The sequence below is a fragment of the Thamnophis sirtalis genome, unplaced genomic scaffold (genome assembly GCF_051295495.1).
Source record: "Thamnophis sirtalis isolate CommonGarterSnake01/CBP01778 unplaced genomic scaffold, rThaSir2_p1.2 scaffold_1, whole genome shotgun sequence".
Classification (NCBI taxonomy): Eukaryota; Metazoa; Chordata; class Lepidosauria; order Squamata; family Natricidae; genus Thamnophis; species Thamnophis sirtalis.
In genome coordinates, this window is record NW_028261381.1 from 39,842,812 (window position 1) to 39,867,904 (window position 25,093).

Consider the following 25,093-nt stretch of genomic DNA (forward strand, 5'->3'; position numbering starts at 1 on the left):
TTATTTTTTGTATTTACAATATTTGTATTAGGGACACAATGGCTCAGTGGCTAAGATGGTGAATTTGTTGATGAAAAAGGTCAGTAGTTCAGCGGTTCGAATCCCTAGCACCGCGTAACAGAGTGAGCTCTCATTACTTGTCCCAGCTTCTGCCAACCTAACACACATAAAAATGCAAGTAGAAAAATAGGAACCATCTTTGGTGGGAAAGTAACAGCATTCTGTGAGCCTTCGGTGCTTAGTCATGCCGGCCACATGACCATGGAGATGTCTTCGGACAGCGCTGGCTCTTCAGTTTTGAAATTGAGATGAGCACCACCCCCTAGAGTCGGGAACAACTAGCACATATGTGCGAGGGAAACCTTTACCTTTATGTTTGTATTATCTGTATTTTTAAAATAAAAAATAAAAAAGGAAAAGGGACATGTTCTGCTAGCTATGTTTTGCTGGTTCTGTCACCGTTGGATATGTTATGGTTTTATCCTACTTGTGCCAACAAGGGATTTCATATGGCTGTATTTTTTAAAACAGTTTTTCAATGTATTTACCAATATTAAAATGCCTTAATGTTTACCAAAAGAAAAAGAAAGTGTGATAGCTCTGTCTGTCTTCTCCCAGAAAAAATATGGAACCCTGGTATAGCAGATCATTCCGCACTGGGGGAATAAGACTTGTAGTTTAGGACTGATAAGGAAACACTAAGAGAGAATTAAGCTAATTTAAATATATTGAAGGCTCCAGTATCATATAAACCAGGGCACTTAAGGAATTAGTAGGCGTAATTACAAAATCACTCTAGGTAATCTTTAAGAGAGCCAGTTTGGTGTAGTGGTTAAGACATTAGGCTAGAAACCAGAAGACCATGAGTTCTAGTCCTGTGTTAAGCACAAAGCTTAACACAGGACTAGGAACTCTGCGCATGTGCGAGGCGGAATGGCCGTCAGCCCTCTCCACTCCGGTCTGGGTGAGCGAAAAAATACCAGAAATATCAGCAACTTACTTTGAGACCATGCAGGAAGGGGTCCTAGCGGTAGAGCGCAATTTGGGGCACCCGAACAGGCGGTTATTTGGAGGGTCGTCGTGATTGGGTGGCCCCTGGTCCATCCAGCCGCCCGTAGCAATTCTTACAGCACTCGGCGGCGAAAATGACGATCATGGCGGCGGTGCGTCGACGGCGCCGTCCCCGCCGGCTCTTCACAACTCTACAACTTTCCCGGCGGCTTTTTACAGCTTTTGCCCTGTTTCTTTCCTTGGCCGGGAGGAGCCCTGGAGGGTATCTGGCTGTTGGAGTGATTTTACTCTCAGAGAGGAGGTGGATGGCTTAGAACGGCGCTGGACGAGGTCGGGCAGTTGGTTTGTTTGCCGCTGCTGTGGCCTCCTTAGGCGCCTCCCCCTCTGCTCCGTCGGCTTGCGATACGCGGCACCCCTGGCACCTTTTGACATCTTTTGCTCTTGCTTTTGTGATCTTCGGACTGCATTGGGCTGTTCCAGAGAGGGGGCGGTTGGCCGGGCATGGCGCTGGATGAGATCAGGCAGCTGGCTTCGTTGCCGCCGCGGCCCTTTTGGATGCCCCCCCCTCCGTCCCACCTAACTTGGCCTTCCCTACGGTGTGGCCTTTCCTCTGTTTACCCTCACGGATACGGGGCCTTTCTTGCCATCTGGCTGCCTCTACTCACGGCTGCTGGACGCTTGGACTTACGACCTGGTCTCATCTGGTGTGACCACTACCGCCCGTGGATGTTCAGGGATGCCACCTCAGCCCCTTCAAAGGAACGACTTTTGGCCTTGGGCACATTTTTGGGACTTGGAGGAAGGGAGAGGGGCGAAGCACCCCTCTTTGGACCGTACCCTCTTTATTGAACTCTTTACTGGACCTTGCAGAGGAGAAGGCTAAGACTATTAAGACCTTCTATATAAGCCTTGTACGAACTTCGCACGGTTGCGCAACTTTTTTAACTGGTATGGTGAGTGTATGGGACTTGCATGTGATTGAGTGAATGATCCCACTTTTTATTATCCCATTATTATTGTATTTTATGTGTTTTTAATTATTACATGGGGACTGCTTGGATGAACAAATGAGTGTGCTTGATTCGGAGGACCTGTCGAGGAACGCGGGAGCCATAGGGGTGGTTGAGGGAATTACGGACACGGGAGTGGGCCGGAGCATTACGGTCTTAACAGGGAGGGGCAGATATGGCGGGGACTTTAGGGCTGGCCATTACCGGGGAAGGAGGGCTCGCTACATCACAGAGATCCCTCCTTCCGGCCCTACGAGTCCCACTCCAAGACCAGGTGGTGTGAGTAATCAGGACCCTGGCCTCAGGCTGCTGGCGCTAAATGCCAGGTCTGTAGTTCATAAAGCTCCTCTCTTTCGGGACTTAATTTTAGACGAGAGGGCAGACCTGGCATGTATTACTGAGACCTGGCTAGGCCCGGAGGGAGGAGTCCCCCTCGTAGAGATGTGCCCAGAAGGCTTTCAGGTGCTCCATCAGCCGAGAGCTCAGGGAAGGGGTGGGGGTGTGGTCATTGTTATCCGAGAGTCTCTAGCACCTCGTAGGATCCCTGCTCTGGAGCTTGTCGGGTGTGAGTCCCTGCTGGTGAAGTTGGACCTCAAGGGTCAAGTGGGTCTGCTGCTAAAGTACCTGCCTCCTAACTGCGTTGCAGCAGCCCTCCCCTCGCTCCTCGAGTCGGTAGCCGAGCTGGCAGTTGAGTTCCCCAGACTTATGGTTCTGGGGGATTTCAATCTGCCTTCGCTCGGTGATCACTCTGACGGAGCGCAGGAGTTCATGGCTTCCATGACAACCATGGGCTTGACCCAAGTAATCCAAGGACCGACCCACTCAGCGGGTCACACGCTTGACCTCGTATTCCTCTCGGAGCAGTGGAACTGTGACCTTGGTCTGAGGGGTAGTGAGATCTTGCCCCTGTCATGGTCAGACCACTACCTATTGAGGCTTGCCTTTCTGAGACCAAACCCCCACTGTAGGGAGGAGCAGCCGACCAGGTGGTTCCGCCCCAGGCGACTTATGGACCCTTTGGGGTTCCAGACGGAACTTGGGGTTATTCCTGATACTCTCGCCCGCTGTCCGGCGGAGACTCTGGTTGCTGCCTGGAACTTGGCAGCGACGAAGTCTCTTAACCGGATTGCGCCACTACGGCCGCTCCGAGGCAGTGGATCCCGGAGGGCTCCTTGGTTTACTGAGGAACTCCGGGAGAGGAAGCGCCAAAGGAGACGCCTAGAGCACTTATGGAGGTCCAGTAAATCCGAACCGAACCGAGCACGTTTAACAACCTGCACCAGAGAGTACATTCGAGCAATTAGGATGGCTAAGAGAACATATATTGCCTCTCTGGTTGCGTCTGCTGAGTCGCGCCCAGCCGCCCTGTTTAGGATAACCCGTTCCCTCCTAAATAGGAGGGATATGGACGATCCGCTGCAGGGCAGGGCTGAGGATTACGTCCAATTCCTCGCAGATTCCTCGTTGCTCGGTTCCGGGCGGACCTGGACTCCAATTCTGCAGAACCAGCCAAGGCACTAAGGGATGATCTGGTAAGCCATCGCTGGGTTGAGTTTCAAGCTGTTACCCCTGAGGATGTGGACAAGGCGATGAGAGCTGTAGGAGCCTCCACATGTGTGCTGGACCCGTGCCCCTCCTGGCTGCTTGTAAACAGCAGAGAGGTGACACGAGGCTGGATCCAGGCGGTTGTTACTGCCTCTCTACGGGAGGGGGTCTTTCCCCCCGCTTTAAAGGCGGCGGTGGTGAGACCCCTCCTGAAGAAACCATCCTTGGATCCAGCTGTTTTAAATAACTATCGTCCGGTCTCCAACCTCCCCTTTGTGGGGAAGGTTGTTGAGAAGGTGGTGGCCTTTCAGCTCCAGCGGTCCTTGGAGGAAGCTAGTTATCTCGATCCTTTCCAGTCAGGCTTCAGACCTGGCTGCAGCACAGAAACCGCTTTGGTCGCGTTGACCGATGATCTCTGGAGAGCCAGGGAGGGAGGCCATGCCTCCATCCTGGTGCTCCTTGACCTCTCAGCAGCTTTCGATACCATCGACCATGGTATCCCTCTGCGACGACTGCGGGAGGTGGGGGTGGGAGGCGCTGTTTTACAGTGGTTCTCCTCTTACCTCTCGGACAGGTCGCAGTCGGTGTTAGTTGGGGAGCAGAGATCGACCCCTAGGCCCCTAACGTGTGGGGTGCCGCAGGGTTCGGTCCTGTCCCCCCTTCTTTTCAACATCTACATGAAACCGCTGGGTGAGATCATTCGACGGCACGGAATAAAATACCACCAGTATGCGGACGATACTCAGTTGTATCTGTCCGCCCCGTGCCAACTCAACGAAGCGATGGATGTGATGAGCCAGGGTCTTGAGGCTGTTAAAGACTGGATGGGGGTCAACAAGCTCGTGCTCAATCCGAAAAAGACCGAGTGGCTGCTGTGTTTCCCTCCCACTAATTGGCCAAGTGTTCCATCTCTCAGGCTGGGGGGTCAAACTGTAGGCCCCTCAGACAGGGTTCGCAACTTGGGAGTCCTCCTGGATCCACAGCTGACCTTCGAACATCATTTGTCAGCTGTGACCAGGGGGGCATTTGCCCAGGTTCGCCTGGTACACCAGTTGCGTCCCTACCTGAACCGGGAGGCCCTCACAACAGTCACTCGTGCCCTTGTGACCTCTAGGCTGGAATACTGCAATGTGCTCTACATGGGGCTGCCCTTGAAGAGCATTCGGCGACTTCAGCTAGTCCAGAATGTGGCCGCGCGAGTGATTGTGGGTGCACCTCGCTTCACCCACGTAACACCTATCCTCCGCGAGCTGCACTGGCTGCCTGTTGATCTCCGGGTGCGCTTCAAGGTGCTACTTATCACCTACAAAGCCCTTCATGGTAGTGGGCCTGGGTACTTGAGAGACTGCCTACTGCCAATTACCTCCACTAGACCGATACGATCGCATCGATTAGGCCTCCTCCGAATTCCATCTTCCAGCCAGTGCAGACTGGCAACTACCCGGAGGAGAGCCTTCTCGGTGGCTGCTCCGACCCTCTGGAACGAACTCCCCATGGAGATTCGGACCCTCACCACCCTCCAGTCCTTCCGCGCCGCTTTAAAGATCTGGCTGTCCCGGCTGGCCTGGGGTTAAGACTCTAACCCCACCCGAATTGTGTGACTGTTGTGCTTTCTTTTAATATGTTGTATTGTTTTCGTGGTTGGAAAATTGTTTGTCCTTCCCCCCTCCCCTTTTTGAACTGTGAGCCGCCCTGAGTCCCCCCAGGGAAAAGGGTGGCATACAAATAAAGGGAAAAAACTAAAGCTATCTGGGTGATTTTGGGCCAGTCATTTTCTCTCAGCCTAGGAAGGAGGAAATGGCAAACCACTTCTGAAAAACTTGGCAAGAAAATTGCAGAGATGTTGAAAGGTCTAAAAGCCAAATTCTATGAGGAAAGTTTAAAGATCTGACTAGATTTAACCTGTGGAAAAGAACAACGGGAGATATACTAGGAATCTTCAAATACCGGTTATTTAAAGGGTTATCACACAGAAAAGAGAATGGAGTTACTCTCCATTGCCTAGAAGGCATGATCAGTGCCAATGAGTTAAAAAGCAAGTTCAGGCTGGATATTAGGAAGAATTTTTTGACTATACAAGATGTCAGGAAGTGGAACACAGGAAGTGGTGACTTCACTTTTGTTAAAAGGCGTTTAGACAAAGGTTATATGATCATATGTCACCAATAATTTAATGGATCCTGAACTGATTTCTAAGGTCCCTTCCAAATCTATTATTCCAGTTATAAAATTCAAATTCTCTGTCAGAATTCCAATTATTTTCCCAGCATTAAAAAAATGAAATAAACAATGCCATACAACAACATTCATTAAAGGCAGATCCAATTTATAAAGAGATCCAAAATGTGATAAACATTGATTTGCTTCTATGGCTTATCCTCACAACAGCAGTTTTTCTACTTCAAATTGTAAAACAACAAGCTACAATTCATTCAAAAGATGAAGAAACAACCAATCTCAAACTTTTGTTACCATTTGTTAGCTCAGGAGCAAAATATTCCCAATACATTTTTTCTCAGGCCTTTAGGCCTCCATTTCTTGGAATTGTGCTAGATTTGTGTTGTGACATTTCTAAATATAACTTGCTTTTCTCCAAATGTCCTCTTTTGGCTTGGCCCGATTTTAACATTTACTTTTCTTTAGGCTCTCTAAAATAATAATCTGGCACACTCCTGTTATTTTCACACAAAGTTCTCCTGCTGAATTTATATGTTTGGCAAGATATATTTGAAACTGAATTGTGCTTATATGACTTCAATGTTTATCTGCTATAGTATCTATAAGTGCAAATTTGGGATGGGTAGATTTTGAAGTTGATTCAACCATTCAGAAAACTGTCCATCACCTCCAACTAATTTGGAGGCGCAACTGGATCTTCTACCTCTTTCAGGCTGTAACTGAAAATCAACAGTTGGGTGCTTTTCTGCTGGATCCATTTTTTCCAGTGGATAGTATCACCTTTTAGAGAAACAGCTGCCCATGTTTTCATAACTTAGTAAATGTGCAATGTTTTCTTAAACAGAAATAAATTGCCATAATTCTGGCTATTGCAAATAACTTTTATACCCTTACATTCCTAAAAGAGTAAGACACAACCTGTAGGACAGAATTTTTTTTAAATTTTCCATGTATATATTTTTCCCAGACAATGGTAAAAATGTAAAGGCTGGCACAACTTCAGAGAGAGAAATTAAAAATTATTAAGGGCTATACGGAATTACTTAGATTGATGAGGAGCTGTTCTGTGATTGGCTAAACAGCGAAACTGCTAGAGAGGATGGCAAGGGCTGAGATGCTTGGCAGTGTGTCTTTTGGGGCAATAGCAATACCAGCAATGGCTCTAAATTTACTTTTTAAAAAAAGATGAGATCCACAAGGGTGTTTGGCAAACTGCAAACAGTCCTTGGGTTATATGTTGTACTAGTCATGTAGAGAGTAATCTTTTTAAAAGTATAGAGGCATCGTTCTTTGTGTATTTGTTTTAATGATCTTCATATTTCTGAAGAAAAAATGACTTATTTTTCATGTCTTCCTCCATTCTAAAGGGCCAAACAGCAACAACAACAACACAGCAGTGCAGCTATATTCAAAGCAAACAAAAGATAGATGTAGAGTCCCAAAGTTGTTTTTCAAAAGGCAACTGGACTTTGTTTTTCCCTAAAGTCATTTTGTTGATCATCCAAGAAGCTTCTTCAGTGAAACGTCTTCAAGGAAAAATAAAGTCCAGTTGCTTTAAAAAAAACCACCTACCTTTGGAACAACCATGATATAGATGACTAAGAATCTCCCTGGACAGATAGAAGTAGAGTTTCTGGAATCCTAATAAATGAAGAAATGGATATGAAGCTCATCATCCTGACTTTTAACACTGGAAGTTTTTAAGAAGACATTGGACAGCCATTTGTCTGAAATGGTACAGTGCACCTTTTCAGCATTGAGTGCCAAAATAGGATGCACCTGTGTGTGTGTGGCAGAAACTGGAAGAGCAGTCGCATGTGCGCCAGGAAAATGATCTTCCACTTTCCGGCGCTCACATGCACACCGGCCACCTGGTCTTCCGGTTTCTGGCACGCATGTGCGCACAAATGCCAGCTGCACTACTGCGCACATAAAAACCAGCTGTCCGGTGTGCCAGAACCTGGAAGAGCAATGGCTCTGCGTGCCACTTCCGGCACGTGTGCCATAGGTTCACCATCATGGGTATAAGATTTCCTGCCTGAGCAGGGGGTTGGACTAAAAGACCTCCAAGGTCCCTTCCAACTCTTGTTATTCTGTTCTGTTATACTTAACTGAGTACTATGCCTGAGAATGCCCATACATTTAGGCATTAACCAGTTGTCATTTTGCCTCTTGTCATATTTTGTTATTAATCCATTGTTACCTGAAATGCACATATCAAGTTGCTGGAGAAGAAAGTATTAAAAGTTTTACTTATCTCCAATACCTAAGCATGCATGATGCTGCTTTCATTCTTAATCCTCCTTACTTTTGATATCTTAGCGTACTTTGAGTGTTTTTCTTTGGAATTCCATATGTATAATACTGTTCTTCCCATCTGTTCTTCTTCCTATTTCCTGTTTTCCAAATATACTCTTTTTTATATCTTGTCAGATTTTGACATTCTTATTCAAAACCTCACAAAATTTCATAGGACTTCAAAACCTATGAGATTTGCCAATAAGAAACTAATATAGGGGGTTCAACAAAGGTACTTGGGCCTGCCATATGAATCATGTCAATGATAAAGGCTCTTTGATTATTTGATTTGTAATTTTTTGATTAACACTTTTCTCACAGGCAGAATTGCATAGTCCTCCACATTCTACAAAGTATTCTACAAAGTTTTGAGTCACAGGTGATGGTTGCCACATCCTTCACAGCTTCCAACACAAATACCCTGTATTATTGTGAACCGCATTTGGACAACGGCTCTAAGATAGCTATCTTCAACAAATGTTTAATATGTTTTTTCTTCATCCTCAAATCCTTTTGTTGTCACGACTCATGCTTGGAAAAATCAATGAATGAAATCGCAAGTTATGGAAGATTAAATATTACTTCTGCAGGTCTCGTATGAATGGAGGAAAGCTATATTTAACTTTTACCTGTTCGATGAAGTCAGCAATTGCTTTGATCTGCTATGATAATCATAGAAAAATAGATAAGACTGCATTTTTTAAGTGGCTGGCAAAGTGCAGAGTTACGCTAGATGAACACAGAGAAGAATATAACTTAAAGTTAAAATGTTCTCCTTCGCCTCTTTCATTGCCTCACAACGGTTTTAAATGGAGCCATGATAATTTTATTGACTTTGATTTTGTGTTTTAAAGAAAAACTGCATAAGCATTATTTTTCAGACTTATACTACTCAGTCAATCATTTTATCTGGGTCATTGACCAGCAAGCTTATAGTAATAGTTGAGTTCCATTGAATTCAATAAGAATTATTTTCCTATGCGTACAAGATAGTAGCCTTAATATAATTTACTAATTAAGGGCTTGATTAATAGATTAAAAACTAAGCTTACAAAGTTCCTCTATTCAAAATAAAAAGCAGAAATAAAATCTCTGGAATTGTTACGATTGAAGAAATAGATATGGATTATTTCCTCAGCGTGATATTTACCAAGAACAATGTAAAATAACATTTTGATATTAGTAGACACATTCATCTTTTTTTCCTCTAACATTTATGTTTTTCAGTCCTAATTTGTCTCCATCTGGTATGAGCATGATTTTTTTGTTCCTTTTCTTTTTAAGTATAGAGAGAAAATTATGACTTTTGACATAAACAGAAATGTGTGCTTATTTTTTTAGACATTTTTTGGAACATATTAACTTTGCATTTTTTTTTAATTTCCACAACGTATAGATTTTTATATGCATTTTTAAACAGAGAACTCTGTCCTCAAATTTAGAAATGTGTAGAGACTGAATAATGTTTTCATGTATGTGAATTTCATAAAATGGTAATAAAAAAATCAAACCAAGCAAAAATAATTCTCATCTCTTTTTTGTTCATGTTTGATTTTGAACTGCTACACTTCTATATAGCACGTTTATAAATGGTTTCTTGAGGATCAACACATACATGGTTTTTTAATTTAAATATCTTCCACTTGAACATATTTTTTTATTTTAATGTTTAAAGATACTTTAACGTTCTGGTAATTTTACTGTCATGTGAAAACAATCTTACAATTTTAAACAATCTTTTAGAACATTGAAATTGTAACAATATAATGCACTTGATGATAATGCAAAATAATTACTGCTGTTTTGGGGAGGTTTCTTAAAAATAGTATAAGCAAATTAAGTTGAGCAACAGAGGACAGAAAAAAAGATCTTACCAATCATAGCAACTTGTCAAATATTAATATATACACTTTCCTGGGTTGGTACCCTACTAAATTCTGAATAAGTCAAAAGTTCAGATCTAATCTGGTTCATGTTTTAAAACTTGAATTTTAAAATTTCAGACTCAGAAGTTATATGGCTTGGCAAAAGCCTGTAGCTGCAAAGATCTTGTCCCACTCAAGTTGGTCTAGGACAGGGGTCTGCAAAGTTGGCTCTGGCTGGCTGGAAAATTCTGGGAGTTGAAGTCCACCAGTCTTAAAAAGAGCCAACTTTGCAGATCCCTGGGTCTAGGATTAAGAAAGCAAATGCGAAGATACACAGTCCAGAAACAAACATCATTGCTCTTTAAAAGAGAAAACAGTATTTTAAGAAAACATATGATAAAGACTGGAGACTAAAATATATAAAATAAGGACCTGAATCACAAAACCAGGATAAAGGCTCAACAATGCAGTCCTAACTTCTATAATAAAACAGATTACGGTCCTATGCTCACTCACATAACTATAATTCCAGTTGAACACAGCCAGAACAACTAGAGGGCAAACATATATAGGATCTCATTATTTAAACTGCAGTCATTAAAATTTTGATTGTACTCTTGAAATAATCTAGCCAAATGGAAGCTATGTAAAAAAACTTACCATAATTGTTTTATTTTCCTATATTGTAGTAGTGAAGGCACCAGGCTAGAAACTAGGAGACAGTGCATTCTAGTTCCCACTTCAGACATGCAAAACCAGCTGGGTGACTTTGGGCTAGTCATTTTCTCTCAGCCCAAATTCACCTCATAGGGTTGCTGTTATGGGGAAAATAGGAGGAGGAAGGAGTACTGTGTGTGCTTACTGTCTTTTTATTTGGAATAAAAAGGAAGATATAAATACAGAAATGAATAAATAAATAAAATAAGTCAGATCTTATGATCTGATTATCTTAAAGTAATATTCTTTTAGAAGGATAATGTGGTATTAGTCTTCCTAGAAAAGGGGATGTTTAATGGAATATATCCTATTCATCTTCAATACATTGCTCTCAAACATACATATTCAGTGTATTGTACCTGAGAGAACTACTCACACTTTAGCCCACTTGTCAAGTTCTTCATCCAAGTAAGTTTTAATTTTCTTTGGTTGAAGACCAAGAGAGTGTCCAGCAAAGTAGATGCAGTTTTCATCCTCCTCCACTAAAGTTGGACTGGCTGAAGGGGAAACAATCAGAGAAAGCCATTAAAAGACTGCCACTCTTCTTATCTGTTTGAAACTAATATGAAAAATGACAGATTCATTTATAACTAAAGACATTAACATATATTTACCAAAAGATTATTCTCCTATTATGGGTCTTTGGTACGCAAAGCAAAAAGCATTTGGGAAATTGCCAAAATTCTCTTCATTAAAAGATGCAAAGATGTCCTTCAGTTCTAAGTTATGCATTTACCAAAGATATATGTGTTAACATTGATTATACTATAGTTTCATGCTGCAAAAATATTAAAACCATGCTACTTGTATCAAAGTATAGCAAAAGCATGTTAATCCACTTCTCCTTCAACACAAAGAAGGCAAGCTGTATATACGATTAAGGAAGTTGTTTATAGTCTTGGCCTCATTCTAGATATGTTTGTATTGTAACACTCCATAAAAAAAGATTGATGAGGAATTCTAGAGCAATAGTTCCAAGTTTTTTGAAGAAGAGTAGCACTTGATCAAAAAGGCTAATACCTACTAGCAGAGGGCTACCAAGGATCATAGGCTACCAAGAACACGAGAAACTAAAAACCAAGCCTAATAAAGAAAAGTTGAAGGAATGGCATGAACCATGGTGGCACAGTGGTTAGAATGCAGTACTGCAGGATACTTCTGTGGACTACCAGCTGCCTTCAATTTGGCAGTTCGAATCTCACCAGGCTCAATGTTGACTCACCCTTCCATCCTTCCAAGGTGGAGTAAATGAAAACCCAGACCGTTTGCCGAAATAGGCTGACTCTGTAAACCACTTAGAGAGGGCTGTAAAGCACCGTGAAGTGGTATATAAGTCTAAATGCTATTGCTACATGCTTAGCTGGACAGACAAGAAGATTGAGGAGCAATGATAGCAGTCTTCAGATTTCTAAAGCTATTTCAATTCTGTGGCCCAACAAGATAGGACCAGAATCAGTGGGCTATTCTGATGGGGAATTAGATTCAAGATCTATATTAGAAATCCTGCAGATTGCCTCATAAAGTGTTATGTTCCCTTTTCCAAATTGGGTACAATTTTGAACTGAATAAGTTCTGAGGTCCTTTCCAATTCTATGATTCCATGAAGGAGTTCCATTTGTGAAACAGATTTCTTCTGTTACTAATCATTATGCAAGAAGTTTCATCTGCATCAACAACATACTAGACATAAAGGATTGTCCATGCTTCAAAAATTATTTATAAGACATGCTTTGGAGATTGGAGAACAACTCCGTCCAATATTCATTTAAGTGTGTCTCTGTTTTTTCAGCCTTGAAGAACAGTTTCATTGCCATAATGAACTAAATGATGAAAACAGTATCTCTTTTCCTTTCAAATAATTTTCAAAACGTGAATAACAGAGAGGTCCCTAAATTTGAATATACAGCTTTACAAAACACGCTATATAATAAAGAAAACAAATATCTTAGAGGTCCATAAGGAAATGTCAAAGAGTTTTGGATAAATGGCATGTTATTTCATTTTTTATAATAACTACATAGTCTTGGAAAATAATTTTAGCTTCCCTCTTTTCTCCCTGATTCCCCTTTCACGCCAGCAAGAATTTTAAATATCTATAAAATATAAGTATGATGGACAATAGAAACATAGAAGACTTTTTAGGATCTGAGATATAAGTATGACATTAAAAGTGCTGTAATATAGGCAACAGGATTTATAGTTTTGCTACAAACTGTCTCATATCCCATTCATAGTTAGTGACAAATCCTATAAAGCAATTAGGAATATGACATGCCCATGAACTGCCCATGTCTGACATTGTATTATTTATTTTATTTTATTTATTTATTTCCTGCTTTTATTATTTTTACAAATAACTCAAGGCAGCAAATTTATCTTACACACCTTTCTATTTTGCCCACAACAACCCTGTGAGCAGTTTTGGGACTCAAATAATTTAACAACCAGTTGTCTGCCCTAATGATTTCTTCCAACAACCAGTTCACCAAATTTCTCAGAAAGTTAACAACCTGTTCTCCCGAAGTGGTGCAAACTGGCTGAATCCCACCACTGCCTGTGAGTTGAACTGGGCTGAGAGCAATTGGCCCAGGTGGTTTTCCTGGCAAAGGCTGGACTAGAAGTCATGGTCTCCTGCTTTTTAGCCAATTGCTTCAACCACTAAACAAAACTGGCTCTCTAGTTATCTATGGCTGATTATTAAATGTCTAATTTGGAAAATTAGCTTCAAAATCAGTTTAGGAATTAGATTTCTTTATGTGTACTTCAAATTCTTAATGGGCTACTCTGTGTCACAAGCAGTATGCAAGTTCAGTTCGAGGAATCCACATTTAAATTAATGTATAGGCGTTACTTAAGCATCATTAAAATACACCAGATGCTACTGTTCTTCTGAGAGTGTTAAACACCTATATTAATGTGGCTAACTTGCTCAAGGGTTGATACATTTTAGAGGGACTTCTGCAATGAATAGAGGATATTACTGATCAGAGAAATTATTTCTGCCCTGGTCTTTATCTGTAGAAGAAAATAATCCTTATATGATCAAAGTTTTGATATTTCTTAGGCTACATGAACGTATACGGTAAAGAAACACCCGCATAGCATTTCAGCTATGAAAATGTTTCTCTAAGTGATTTTTAGGAGAAGTGGATTAGATAAAGTGGAATGTGACTCAAATATCCATAAAAATATTTCATTTATGTTATTTAGTTATCAAATTTATTTAGCCACTCATCTTACGAATGTGGAATTGGGTAGGGGGCATTAAAGCAGTTTTTAAAAAGCCTAAAACAACTATTAAAAACCACCAAACATATAAATATAAGATATACTGTGGAAGTATGCACTAGCATACTAATGGGATTCAAAAATTTTTACTACCGGTTCTGTGGGTGTGGCTTGGTAGACTTGGTGTTGCTTGGTGGCCGTGGCTGGGTGGGCATGGCCGGGAAGGATACTGTAAAATCTCCATTTTTTTCCCGATCAGTGGGAACTCGGGAGGCAGAGAATAGATGGGGCCAGGGCAAGTCAGAGGTGGTATTTACTGGTTCTCTGAACTACTCAAAATTTCTGCTATCGATTCTCCAGAACTTGTCAGAACCTGCTGAAGACCACCTCTGGTGTCTTCCTATAAATAAGCTCCCCAAAACATGGATAACTTAGTCAGCTATCCTACCTACAATACAATGTCAGCCCTGGTCTTTACTCCTGAAATAAGCTATGAGTAGCCATGGATTTTGGTTATGATAAATAGAAATATAATCTAATAAGGAGATTAAAAAAATTGAAACCCAGTTTTGCCTAGTGGTTAAGGCATCAGGCTAGAAACTGGGAAGAGACCATATATTCTAGTCTCACTTTAGCCATGAAAGGCTGCTGGGTAACTTTGAGCCAGTCAAAGAGTATTAGATATTGTTGTTTTGTGCATAAAAACAATAAAAGAAGGATATAAATAGATAAGATTCAGGCTTCCATAAATGTAATACAGTTTGTACAACTTTTGATGACTTCTAGAAGATATTAGAAATCTGCTCACAAAAAATATATTAAAATGAAATGTGTGTGTGTGTGTGTGTGTGTACTTTCTTCTTTTTGCCATGATATTACATCAGTAGGATGATAGGCTTTAAAGAATTTTCACTCAATAGGAGGGGGAAAACTGTGGAGGCATAAAATATAGACTGGAATCCCATGTTAGATAAGTAGGTTTCCATTCACACAAGTTTTTACCCCCTCATTCTCTTTGTATGCACTTTTCAAATCTATTCCAGAAAGTTTCTCAGGAATAAATTATTTGAGAAACTGTGAGGAAGGAGAAATGCAATTGCTAGCTGCGTCCATTCTGCTATGGGAAGGAACCCCTGAAGCCATAACGTCATGTCCCTTAATTAAACATGAGAAGAGGCGATTAGCCTGTTTCATCTCATTTCATTCCTTACTCTACTATTTTCTGTATCAGGGTCATGAGGGACAATGCTCCATTTATTGGAAGCTCATGTTTTTGCATGTATCTGCTACTGATAGCTTGTACCCGAATGTGTAGAAGTAGACAGCTTGAAAAAAAGTCTATTAAAATTTACATAAAAACCTTATTATATAAATACAACAGAATACTAAAGCAATTTCATTTTAGAGCTGTGGGAAAACAGATTAAATAATTGCAATGCATTTCGAAGTAGGTTTTTGTGATACTGCTTTTAACTCAACCGCTAATGCATCTGCCACATATAAGGGACTTCTAAGTTCTTAATTAAAGCTTTAAAGGCTTTTAGAAAATTTAGAACACACAAACATTTCAATATAATCTATAATACCAACTTTTTATGTTGTTGCTTTTTTAAATCAGCATCCTTATAAAAATAAAAAATCATAGAGAGGTAAATATTATCACTTCTAAATTGGTTATGTCCACAGTCCTTTGTTATTTTAGAGGATAATAATGAAGTCCATAGAGATTATAAGTAGCCAATATTTTATTTGAGATTCAGAACAATAAATTTCATCAAGACTCTGTAAATCTCAGTCAAGCATTAGAGTAGGTAGTGAGTTAAGGCTGATTTTTTTATTTGCTCAATCTCATGGCATAAAATACCATTTGAGTATTAAAACATATACAATATAAAATACCAAGACTTTTTTTTCCTTTCTTATTTTTCAGTAAAAAATTGACAGAGCAACTTGGAACCGTATCTCTTCATATAAACCGACTTATTGCAAGTTAATTGCATCCCTATCTGGACTGGAATGCTCTTCTCATAGTAACACAGTAAACACGTCCTATGATCTTCCATTTGGACAGCTCCAAAATGCACACTATGCGTGACTGCATTGAAAATCACCTGGAAACTATAATCTGTCCAGGACATAACTTGTCAAATATCTAGGGTGCTTTCATTTCACCCATATAACATCATTAATCATTGAACTACATTGATAACAGTCAGCTTCCAGATGCAATTCAAGGTGTTTGGGTGTAGAAGAATTTGGGTGAACATGCGTACAGCTACTGCTATCAACATCAACCGTAACCAAGACTGAGCTTAAACTCAATTCTTACTAGCATGAAATCATTGTGTAGGAATCAGAGTTCATTGCCCTGGCCATTGGGATAATTCTACATAAAGCATCTTCAATAGATGTTTAACTACTGACCCACTGAAGCAGGAACAACCACCACCTGTTCGAATACCTGGTTTTACTATCAAACTGCTCTTGCTCTTGTGAAGTCTCCCCCACCCAATATAGTGATGGATTCTTATAACTTAAAACATTAGTTTGTGTTCACAACTCTGGAATGACAGAAAAAACATACTCTGACCTTATTCAGGGTAATATCACATTCATAACCACAAATTATTTTAATTTTAATTAATTCACAAACAATTGATACAAACTCAAAGTAAACCATTCCAAACTCAATTGCAGAAAATACGACTTCAACAACAGTGGTCAATGCCTGTTCCTGATCATGAATAGGGCTGTTGAACAAATTCCCTTCAATTTCCATTTTGCATCTTCCAAAAACCTCTTACAGTTCGTGCAGTGAGAGTAGAGCTTGTGTAAATGCATCTATCCAACAGCCTTGGAATCCTAGGTATAGGTAGCAAATGTTTCAATAAGGCTATTAGACTCTCACTTTCATAATACCACTGGCTTTTTCATTTTTTTATCTTGAAGAACAGACCACAGATTTAATAATTGCACATGATTAAATTATGGAATTCATACATTATAAAGGTTAGGACTCATTACTGCATAATGAGGATGCAGAATGATGTCATGATACATACTGTATGTCATCAATTTGACATTCTTGGTAGTTTGTTTAAGACACTGCTAACCAGACCCAAAGTCTGTGGGTCATTTTTAGACAGCACTAATAACTATTAGAACATTCAATCCATTGAATTTGCGGAAATGATGAAAAAGTATATAGAGCAAAGAAGCCAACGTGAGCCACATATGGAAAAGAGATAATTCCACTACGGATGGAGCAAATTGCTCAAAAGGAAAGTCCAATTGCCATAAGAATCTTAATGGTGTCTCATGATTGATCCAGTTATATCTCTCATGACCGAATAAAGAAGAGTAGTAAGGTACCCTGTGTAGATAATTGTTACTGGAGGTACAGAGAGGATGTGGGAATTAGAAGAAGACTATTGTCTCTGGAACTTAATTTCACAGTTTTTGTTAATTTGAGATTTAGGTTGTTATCCAGTTTTATCTTGCAGTTGAACTCTTATGAATAACAAGGGCCACAAATACAAGCCAACGGATGTATACATTAGTAATTGCAAGCTTTGGAAGCACCAATTGAAACCAGAGGTCTCAATCTCTTCCCCTACCCAGTTTAAAAAATACGCTTCATTCCTTTTGCCTCCTACTTGTCTAGGTCAGCCTTAATCAGCCATTAGACAAAATAAAGCCATCTCCCTAGGCACCTAATCTATGGGAGGATTGTATCTTTACTTTCAGATAAAAGAAAAAAAATATTTCTCCCAAGATTTAACTTGGCTACTACTTGTCAAAAGACGAAGTTAAAAAAATATATAATTTGCTCTCTGCCTTAATCCCTTCTGCTACAAATAAATTTTGGGATGGGAGGGGCCTTGAGAAAGAAATCAACATTAGATAGATAGATAGATAGATAGATAGATAGATAGATAGATAGATAGATAGATAGATATAGATATAGATATAGATATAGATATAGATATAGATATAGATATAGATATAGATATAGATATAAATATAGATAGATAGATAGATAGATAGATAGATAGATAGATAGATAGATAGATAGATAGATAGATAGACAGACAGACAGACAGACAGACTGACTGATTGACTGACTGACTGACTATATACAATGGATTGAATGCTCATATATACAGACAGACATTGTATATATGGAAAACACAAAATCAGTGCTAGTATTTAATTTTTTTTACTACCAGTTCTGTGGGCATGGCATGGCTTGGTGGGCCTGGCAGGAGAAGGATACTGTAAAATCTCCATTCCCACCCCACTCAAGGGGAAGGTTACTGCAAAATCTCCATTCACTCCCGATCAGCTAGGACTCGGGAAGCAGAGAATAGATGGGGCGGGGCCAGTCAGAGGTAGTATTTCTTTCACCAAACTACTCAAAATTTCTGCTACTGGTTCTCCAGAGCTGGTCAGAACCTGCTGAACACCTCTGCACCTGACCCTTTATAGAATGAATAACAATATGTATGTTGATTCAATCTAAATTCCAAAGTATTTTTCATGGCATGGAATCTTGGAAGAGAATCATAAGATAAATTATTTTGCAAATTTTAATAGATTAGGTAACTGGTTTATACTATAGCAAATCTACCAAGTTCACCTCTCTTCATATCGTGGCTGAAGTCTTCAGCATTTCTTTCCTATCTTAAATATATTTACTAATTCTTTAAGTTGCTAAGCCTTATTAATTAGGTTTCTGAATAATGCATCTATTATCTTTCATTAATATATTCTCCTTTCCTCTATTAATCTGAGCTTAATGAGAATAAGAAATAACTGAGACCCTTAGATTGGGATTAAGTTAAATGCCAAAAAGTAAACCAACACAAAACCATATTGTATGAGATTTCCAGTCAGTCAAATTGTGTAATTTCTTTTAGACTAACGGCTACTGTCTTGCCATTCTATTGGTTTCTTTTAAATGATGGCCTAATTTTAATCACTTTAAAGATATAAGAATAATGTAGAAATGGCTTGGTATTGCCTTCTTTGGAGATTTTTTAAAAAAATTCAGTCTAGCTTACAACCCTCTCGATTTACTGGTGCTTAGCTATTATTGTCAGCTATGGTACTACTCATCGTAACAATCAATTCCACTTTAGAGAAGAGAGCAAAAGGACATATCATAGAAAAAGAAAAAAAGAGCAAACAAAAGTAGCAGGCATGTCTGGAAGAAGTCATCCATATCAATCAACTAGAGGAAATCATCTTTTGGCACAGTAGCAATAGCAATAGCAGCTAGACTTATATACCGCTTCATAGGGCTTTCAGCCCTCTCTAAGCGGTTTACAGAGTCAGCATATTACCCCCATAGTCTGGGTCCTCATTTCACCCACCTCGGAAGGATGGAAGGCTGAGTCAACCTTGAGCCGGTGAGATTTGAACCGCTGAACCGCAGATAGCAGTCAGCTGAAGTGGCCTGAATTACTGCACTCTAACCACTGCGCCTCCTCAGCTCTTTCAGTAGACAGTGGTCCCAAACCTTTTGGTCACCAGGACCGTATCTGTGGAGAAAGGATTTTCCATGGACTGGAGGGAGTGTGGCTTTGCATTTTGTGGATAGGCTTCGCTTGTTTGCAAGGCCTAGTTGCTGGCATGCTGTGAACCAGTGCCAGTCTACGGACCAGGGGTTAGGAACCCCTTAAGTAGACCATAAGAAAATAATGCAGGTGTGTTAGGTAGAATTATTTGCAATTATGTACAATGGCATTCTATGACACTCTTAATTTTTTACTCACTAGACTCTTTTGTATTAACAAATTGCAAATTACTTCAATACTGTAGCCCTCAAGCTAATGAGCCAGGCTTTTGGCACCTGTAACTATAGTTTTGAGACTCCCAATATAAGCAATCCCAGAACCACAGAAGAACTACATTTTTTAATAAAAGGACCGTTGGCTTACCTGAATGGTCGTTCTCTAGGTGCTGCAGGAGTGTCCAAGCATGGGTTAACTTCAGCTTGCTGCCCAAGGACTGAGTTTAAATATTGTGTAGCCACGCCTCCGGCTCCCCACAGAGGCTCAGTTTTAAAAAACGAAGGTATCATATCCAAAAAAGGCTGCTGTATGGAAAAAGCCTGTGCAATAGAGGTGCTAAGTCACGCACCCTCACAAAACCCTAGGGCGGGGTTGGACACTCCTGCAACGCCTAGAGAACAACCATTCAGGTAAGCCAACGGTCATTCTCCTAGGCGCTTCTTGGAGTGTCCAAGCATGGGACATACCCAAGCTATGTAGTCCCAGGGTGGGAAGACGGAATGTCCAGGTTAGCAGGAGCCGCAAAGACCTACTGTAAGACCCTCCTTCCAAATGAAGCCTAAGCAGAGGCAAAGGAGTCCAGTCTGTAATTTCAAATGAACGTCCAGGTGACGGCGAGGAACAGGCAGTCGTTGCAGCGCTCCTTGTGGAGTGTGCTGTTATACGAGGAGGAACAGGCCTGAATTGTTGCTCATAAACCAGTTTGATGCATGCACATAGCCAACGACCTATGATGGAAGATGATACTTTCCTGCCCATTGAAGTGGGATGGAATGAAATGAAGAACGATTCCGACTTGTGAAAGGAGACTGTCCTATTTTTGTAAACCCGCACAGTGCGGCGCACATCCAGTTTGTGCCAGACACGCTCTCTGGGATGACTGGGATGCCGGCAGAAGTCGGAGAGGATCATCTCCTGCGTTCTGTGGAATAAGTTGTTAATTTTTGGTAGAAATGCTGGATCCAATCGCAGAATGACCAAATGTATAATACAAAGGTCCTCTCAAACGGCGAGTGCAGCCAGTTTCAAAATTCTGCGCGCTGAGATGATGGCTATGAGAAAGGCAGTTTTGAATGACAAATGCCGTAGACTAACCAAGCGAATTGGTTCAAATGCCAGCAATGTTAGAGTCTGCAAGACAATTGACAAGTCCCAAGTTGGGTAACGGTGTACCGTCGGAGGGCATAGGTTGGTAGCCCCTTTCAGGAAACTGTGAACCCTTGGATGTCTGCTGAGCGGTTGAGAATCGTCTCTTGACAAGATGGTGGCCAGGGCCGCCGTCTGTTTCCGAAGGGTGTTGAGGGCAAGACCCTTATCAAAGCCCTCCTGGAGGAAGTCCAGGATTTGCGGAATTGTCGCAGCTGTAGCAATGATGTGATGGGAGTGACACCAGGAGGAGAAGCTGGTTCATGTTGCGTCTTAGATCCGCACAGTAGAAGGTCTCCTGGATTCCTGGATGGTGTGGATGACCTTGTCAGAGAAGTTGTCCTGCCTCAGGAGCTCCCCCTCAAGTGCCACACGGTGAATTGAAGCCACTGAGGGTCCGGGTGAGGGATGGCCCCCTGTCTGAGGGAGATCTGCTCCTGAGGAATGTCCCAGTGCTTGGTCACTGACAGACTGACAAATATGAGCAATTTCTGCAATTTTCCTTTGCTTGTGCAAATAATACATCTACAAAGCAATGCTGAATTTTGGGGAAAAATTGCCTTTTCTCTGAAACTTTCACCATAACAGTACTATTTGTATGCTTAGCACAGAGAAGAGCTGTACATGCAACTCAGAAGCAACTATGTTTGCTCTTGCCATTCTCTTCTTCAATATTTACTATCACGATCTGTATTCTGTTAATAAGTAATTATCTCTTTGTAAAGTATACTAGGGTAGTTGTTGACAAGGACAAGGGGGGACGGCGACGACAAAGAATGCCTCTCCTGACTTAGCAAAGGTGCTTGCTTAATTTTGAAACTGCCATGGTAAAGTGATTATAAGGAATGCTTCATAGATGTGTATTTAACAGCTTTCTAGGTAGATAGATGGGTAAGTGGGTAGGTGGGTGGGTGGGTGGGTGGGTGGGTGGGTGGGTAGGTAGGTAGGTAGGTAGGAAAAGAGAGAGCGAGAACAAAACCAAATGTGAACCTTGAATTAGGATAGCAGAGAAATACTATGTGACTTTACATTTTACATCTGCAACACTTATCCATTCTTGACTAAATTGCTAAAATCATTAATCAGAATTAGTCAAAGTTTTTTTCACAGCCAAAACGAATATCTTTACTTCCAGTTAAACTAAGAAAATGTTAATCTGAAAATTTTATAATTGGAAAAACTATACAGCTGAATAAAAACAAGGAAGGGACCAATTCATTGGCTAATCTGAGCTGTTGCCCTGAAGAACACATATTTTAAAGCGCCATTGTAAAATTCATCACATTTCAGTAGACTCTCCTATTTTCCTCTGCAAGACTTGTTAAAGTCTACCTCAAAAGACGGAAAGCCTGATTCCTTCTCAAAAGATATATACAGACATATAGAAATATAGATACAGATACAGTAGATATAGGTATAGAGATAGAGATGGAGGTATGTGAACGGACTGTGTCTCTCATTCACAAATGTGTTTCAGGTCACATGAGATCTTTCTGCTCCATAACATTTACCAGCACTTACATAGCTTCAGAGATATCAATAGCACTTAGATTTATATGCCACTTCACAGTGCTTTATACCCCTCTCTAAGCAGTTTAGAGTCAGCTTCTTGCCCCCAACAATCTGGATCTTCATTTTATCAACCTTGGAAGGCTGAGTCAACCCTGAGCTGTTCAGAATTGAACTCCTGATGTGAGTAATTAGTTTACCTGCAATATTGCATTCTAACCACTGTGCCACAATGGCTTCTATCCAAGTAAGAAAATCATTCAGAACTAGGAATTATACTGCAAAGGGGCATTGGAGCAGTGCTGCAGTTCAGCTGGTTCTATCTGGTTGGGGGGAACCGGTAGTGGTGGCAGCGGGAGGCTTTGCACACCCATCTGGACGTCATCACGTCGTTTTTGACACTGTGAGCATATGCAGATGGTCCTGCACATGCGCGGAGGTGGCGCATGTGCTCACATTTGCGAATTGGTAGCGAAGGTAAATTGATTTCACCCCTGCATTGGAGTTATCTCATTTGATCCCTGCAACATAAACAAAGCTTGGGGGAAAAGCATGTCCCTTGCTCAAAACTAGGGGAGTATAACAGCCTGCATAGAGACATACTGTAGGTTGAAAAAAAGATAACCAATCTAAAACTGCCACCACCATAAAATATTATCTATTTGGGAAAGATCTACCCAAAAAGTGAGAAAGTTAACTATCTACATGTCTGTGTGTCTACATATAGGCTGCCCACATAATGTGCATAGCAAATTAGTATATATTGTTAAAGTATAACCTAGGAAGTGTTCTTCACAATACTTGCATATTATAAAAAAAGATGTGAATGGTAGCAAATGTAAATTTTGCAGACATTTTTCTTTTCTTAAAAAAACATTAATCACAAAATGATGGAATGAAATAATACATGAAAAACACATTACTATGTTTAAAATATAATAAGTAATATAAAGCCATTTAATGGTAATCTTCATGCCTCTATTCAGATGTATCCTACATTCTCAAATAATGAATGACATTTCTTTAAATACTGAATATTGATGAGAGGTGGTTCATTTTCTCGGCTTCAGATTGGTTTAGAGCAGTGTTTTTTTAACCTTGGCAACGTTAAGACGTGTGGACTTAAACTCCAAAGGCTGCTGGCTGGGGGACTCTGAAAGTTGAAGTTCACATATCTTAATTTTGCCAAGGTTGAGAAACATTGAATTAGTGAAACTATTTGAGAATCTTCTTCCCTGAATACCCCTTACCAGATATTTTTCAAATGAATGGAATGGAAGCTATTACAAATATTTAATTCCTAAGTGTAACAACAGGCCTGTCACCAGATTTAATTTTTTTTATTCTTATTGATTGTATTGATTGTAATCAAGTATTTTACTATTAATATATTCTCTCTTTCTCTTTGCAATTACTCCTAAATTTTAGATGTGAAACAGTTACAATAAACATCATATTAGATGAAACATTTTCAGTTGTACAACGAAAGGAGCTGTACAATATAAGTGTACTTCGAATATATACTTCTAAGTACCAAGGGGATTTTATAAAATTAATCAAGAACATTGTCTTAATTGATCAATCTGTATTTAATTAACCATTAAGGTCAACTATCCTAGCATAATTATTCCTTTTAGATTGCTCTCATTCCAGACATTTATATGGAAGATCTTGATGGATTCTAACAATTAACAACAACAAGAAAGCAAAGCCTGTAGGCTTGAGGGTTTTTTTTTTTTTAATGTACAATAAGTACTAAATCCAAGCAGCAAAAACCTATTAAGATATGCTCTTGCCTACAATTTTCAATCAGGTACTATATTGTTCAGGGAGGCTGAGTGACAGCATAAGCACTATACAAGGGCTGCAGTGTATTCATTCGTTTTGTTCAAGACAGACGTGAGAACATAAAGTATTCAACTTGAGGTCTTGATTTAGCAAAGCAAGGAACACGCTGGGTTCAGAGAGGTGGATGCCAGAGCTCCTTTGCTCTGTGAAGCAGCGATGATTCCCATGGATTTACAAGGTAGCATGCAAAAACCCCACAAAGCCACCTTAGTATAATTGCACTTCTTACTTGGAGGCAGATCCATCACTTTGGGAATGTGGAAACATTCACGAAGGTGTTTTAGCTCATCTTCTTCATCTAAGTGCAGAGCGACTTTCTTATCTACCGGACTGCACGCTAGTTCGAAAGCAATTGTTTCTATAATGCTTGCTGGTGAGACATGAGAAGGCAGATCCATTTTCAAGGAACACATTTCTCATTCTAAAGACAGAGAGACAAAGGGAGAGAGAAAGAAATCTCCATTTAGAGACTATGCCATGCATATGGGCTAATGTCTGATGTGAAGATTATAGTTATGTATGAGCAGCCAACTACAAGCTTTTAAAAATGAAAAGCTTGGCAGTGTGAGAGAAAAGTGAGAAACTCTCAATTCCAGCATTTTTCAAGGCAGCAGACTGCTGTAGCCTCGAAGCTATTAGTTTTAAATATAATCTTTCCCCCATAAAGCTCTATATCAGCAATTTCTCTGTTCTACCACTGCTTCAACAGCAGTAACAAATTCTATAGTGTTGTTCACACTTGCGGATTCGGAAAGCTGCCGGCAGCATGATTGCTTCCACAATCTGTGCTCCTGAAAATAGCAGGTGTATCACCACATTTAAACTGACGTTTTTCAAGCTCAAGCCGCCTTTATGCTCCTTGGCATCTTCATTTACAGAAGCTAAGAATATAGAAATATATAGATTGGAAGGAATAACTACAGATGGGCAATCTCAGACTTCC

At 40.4% G+C, this 25,093-nt stretch overlaps 1 protein-coding gene across 2 annotated transcripts in view; it reads right to left on the minus strand.

Moving 5' to 3' along the window:
- Positions 1-25,093, minus strand: part of KYNU (kynureninase) — a 126,888-nt gene that overhangs the window by 87,869 nt on the left and 13,926 nt on the right. For both annotated transcript variants that reach the window (XM_087710903.1, XM_087710911.1), the window contains exons 2-3: positions 24,380-24,571; positions 11,001-11,121 (exon numbers count right to left, since the gene is read on the minus strand). In XM_087710903.1, the coding sequence (XP_087567029.1) occupies positions 11,001-11,121; positions 24,380-24,563 (305 nt within the window). In that variant the 5' untranslated portion in view covers positions 24,564-24,571. The remainder of the gene's footprint in view (positions 1-11,000; positions 11,122-24,379; positions 24,572-25,093) is intronic.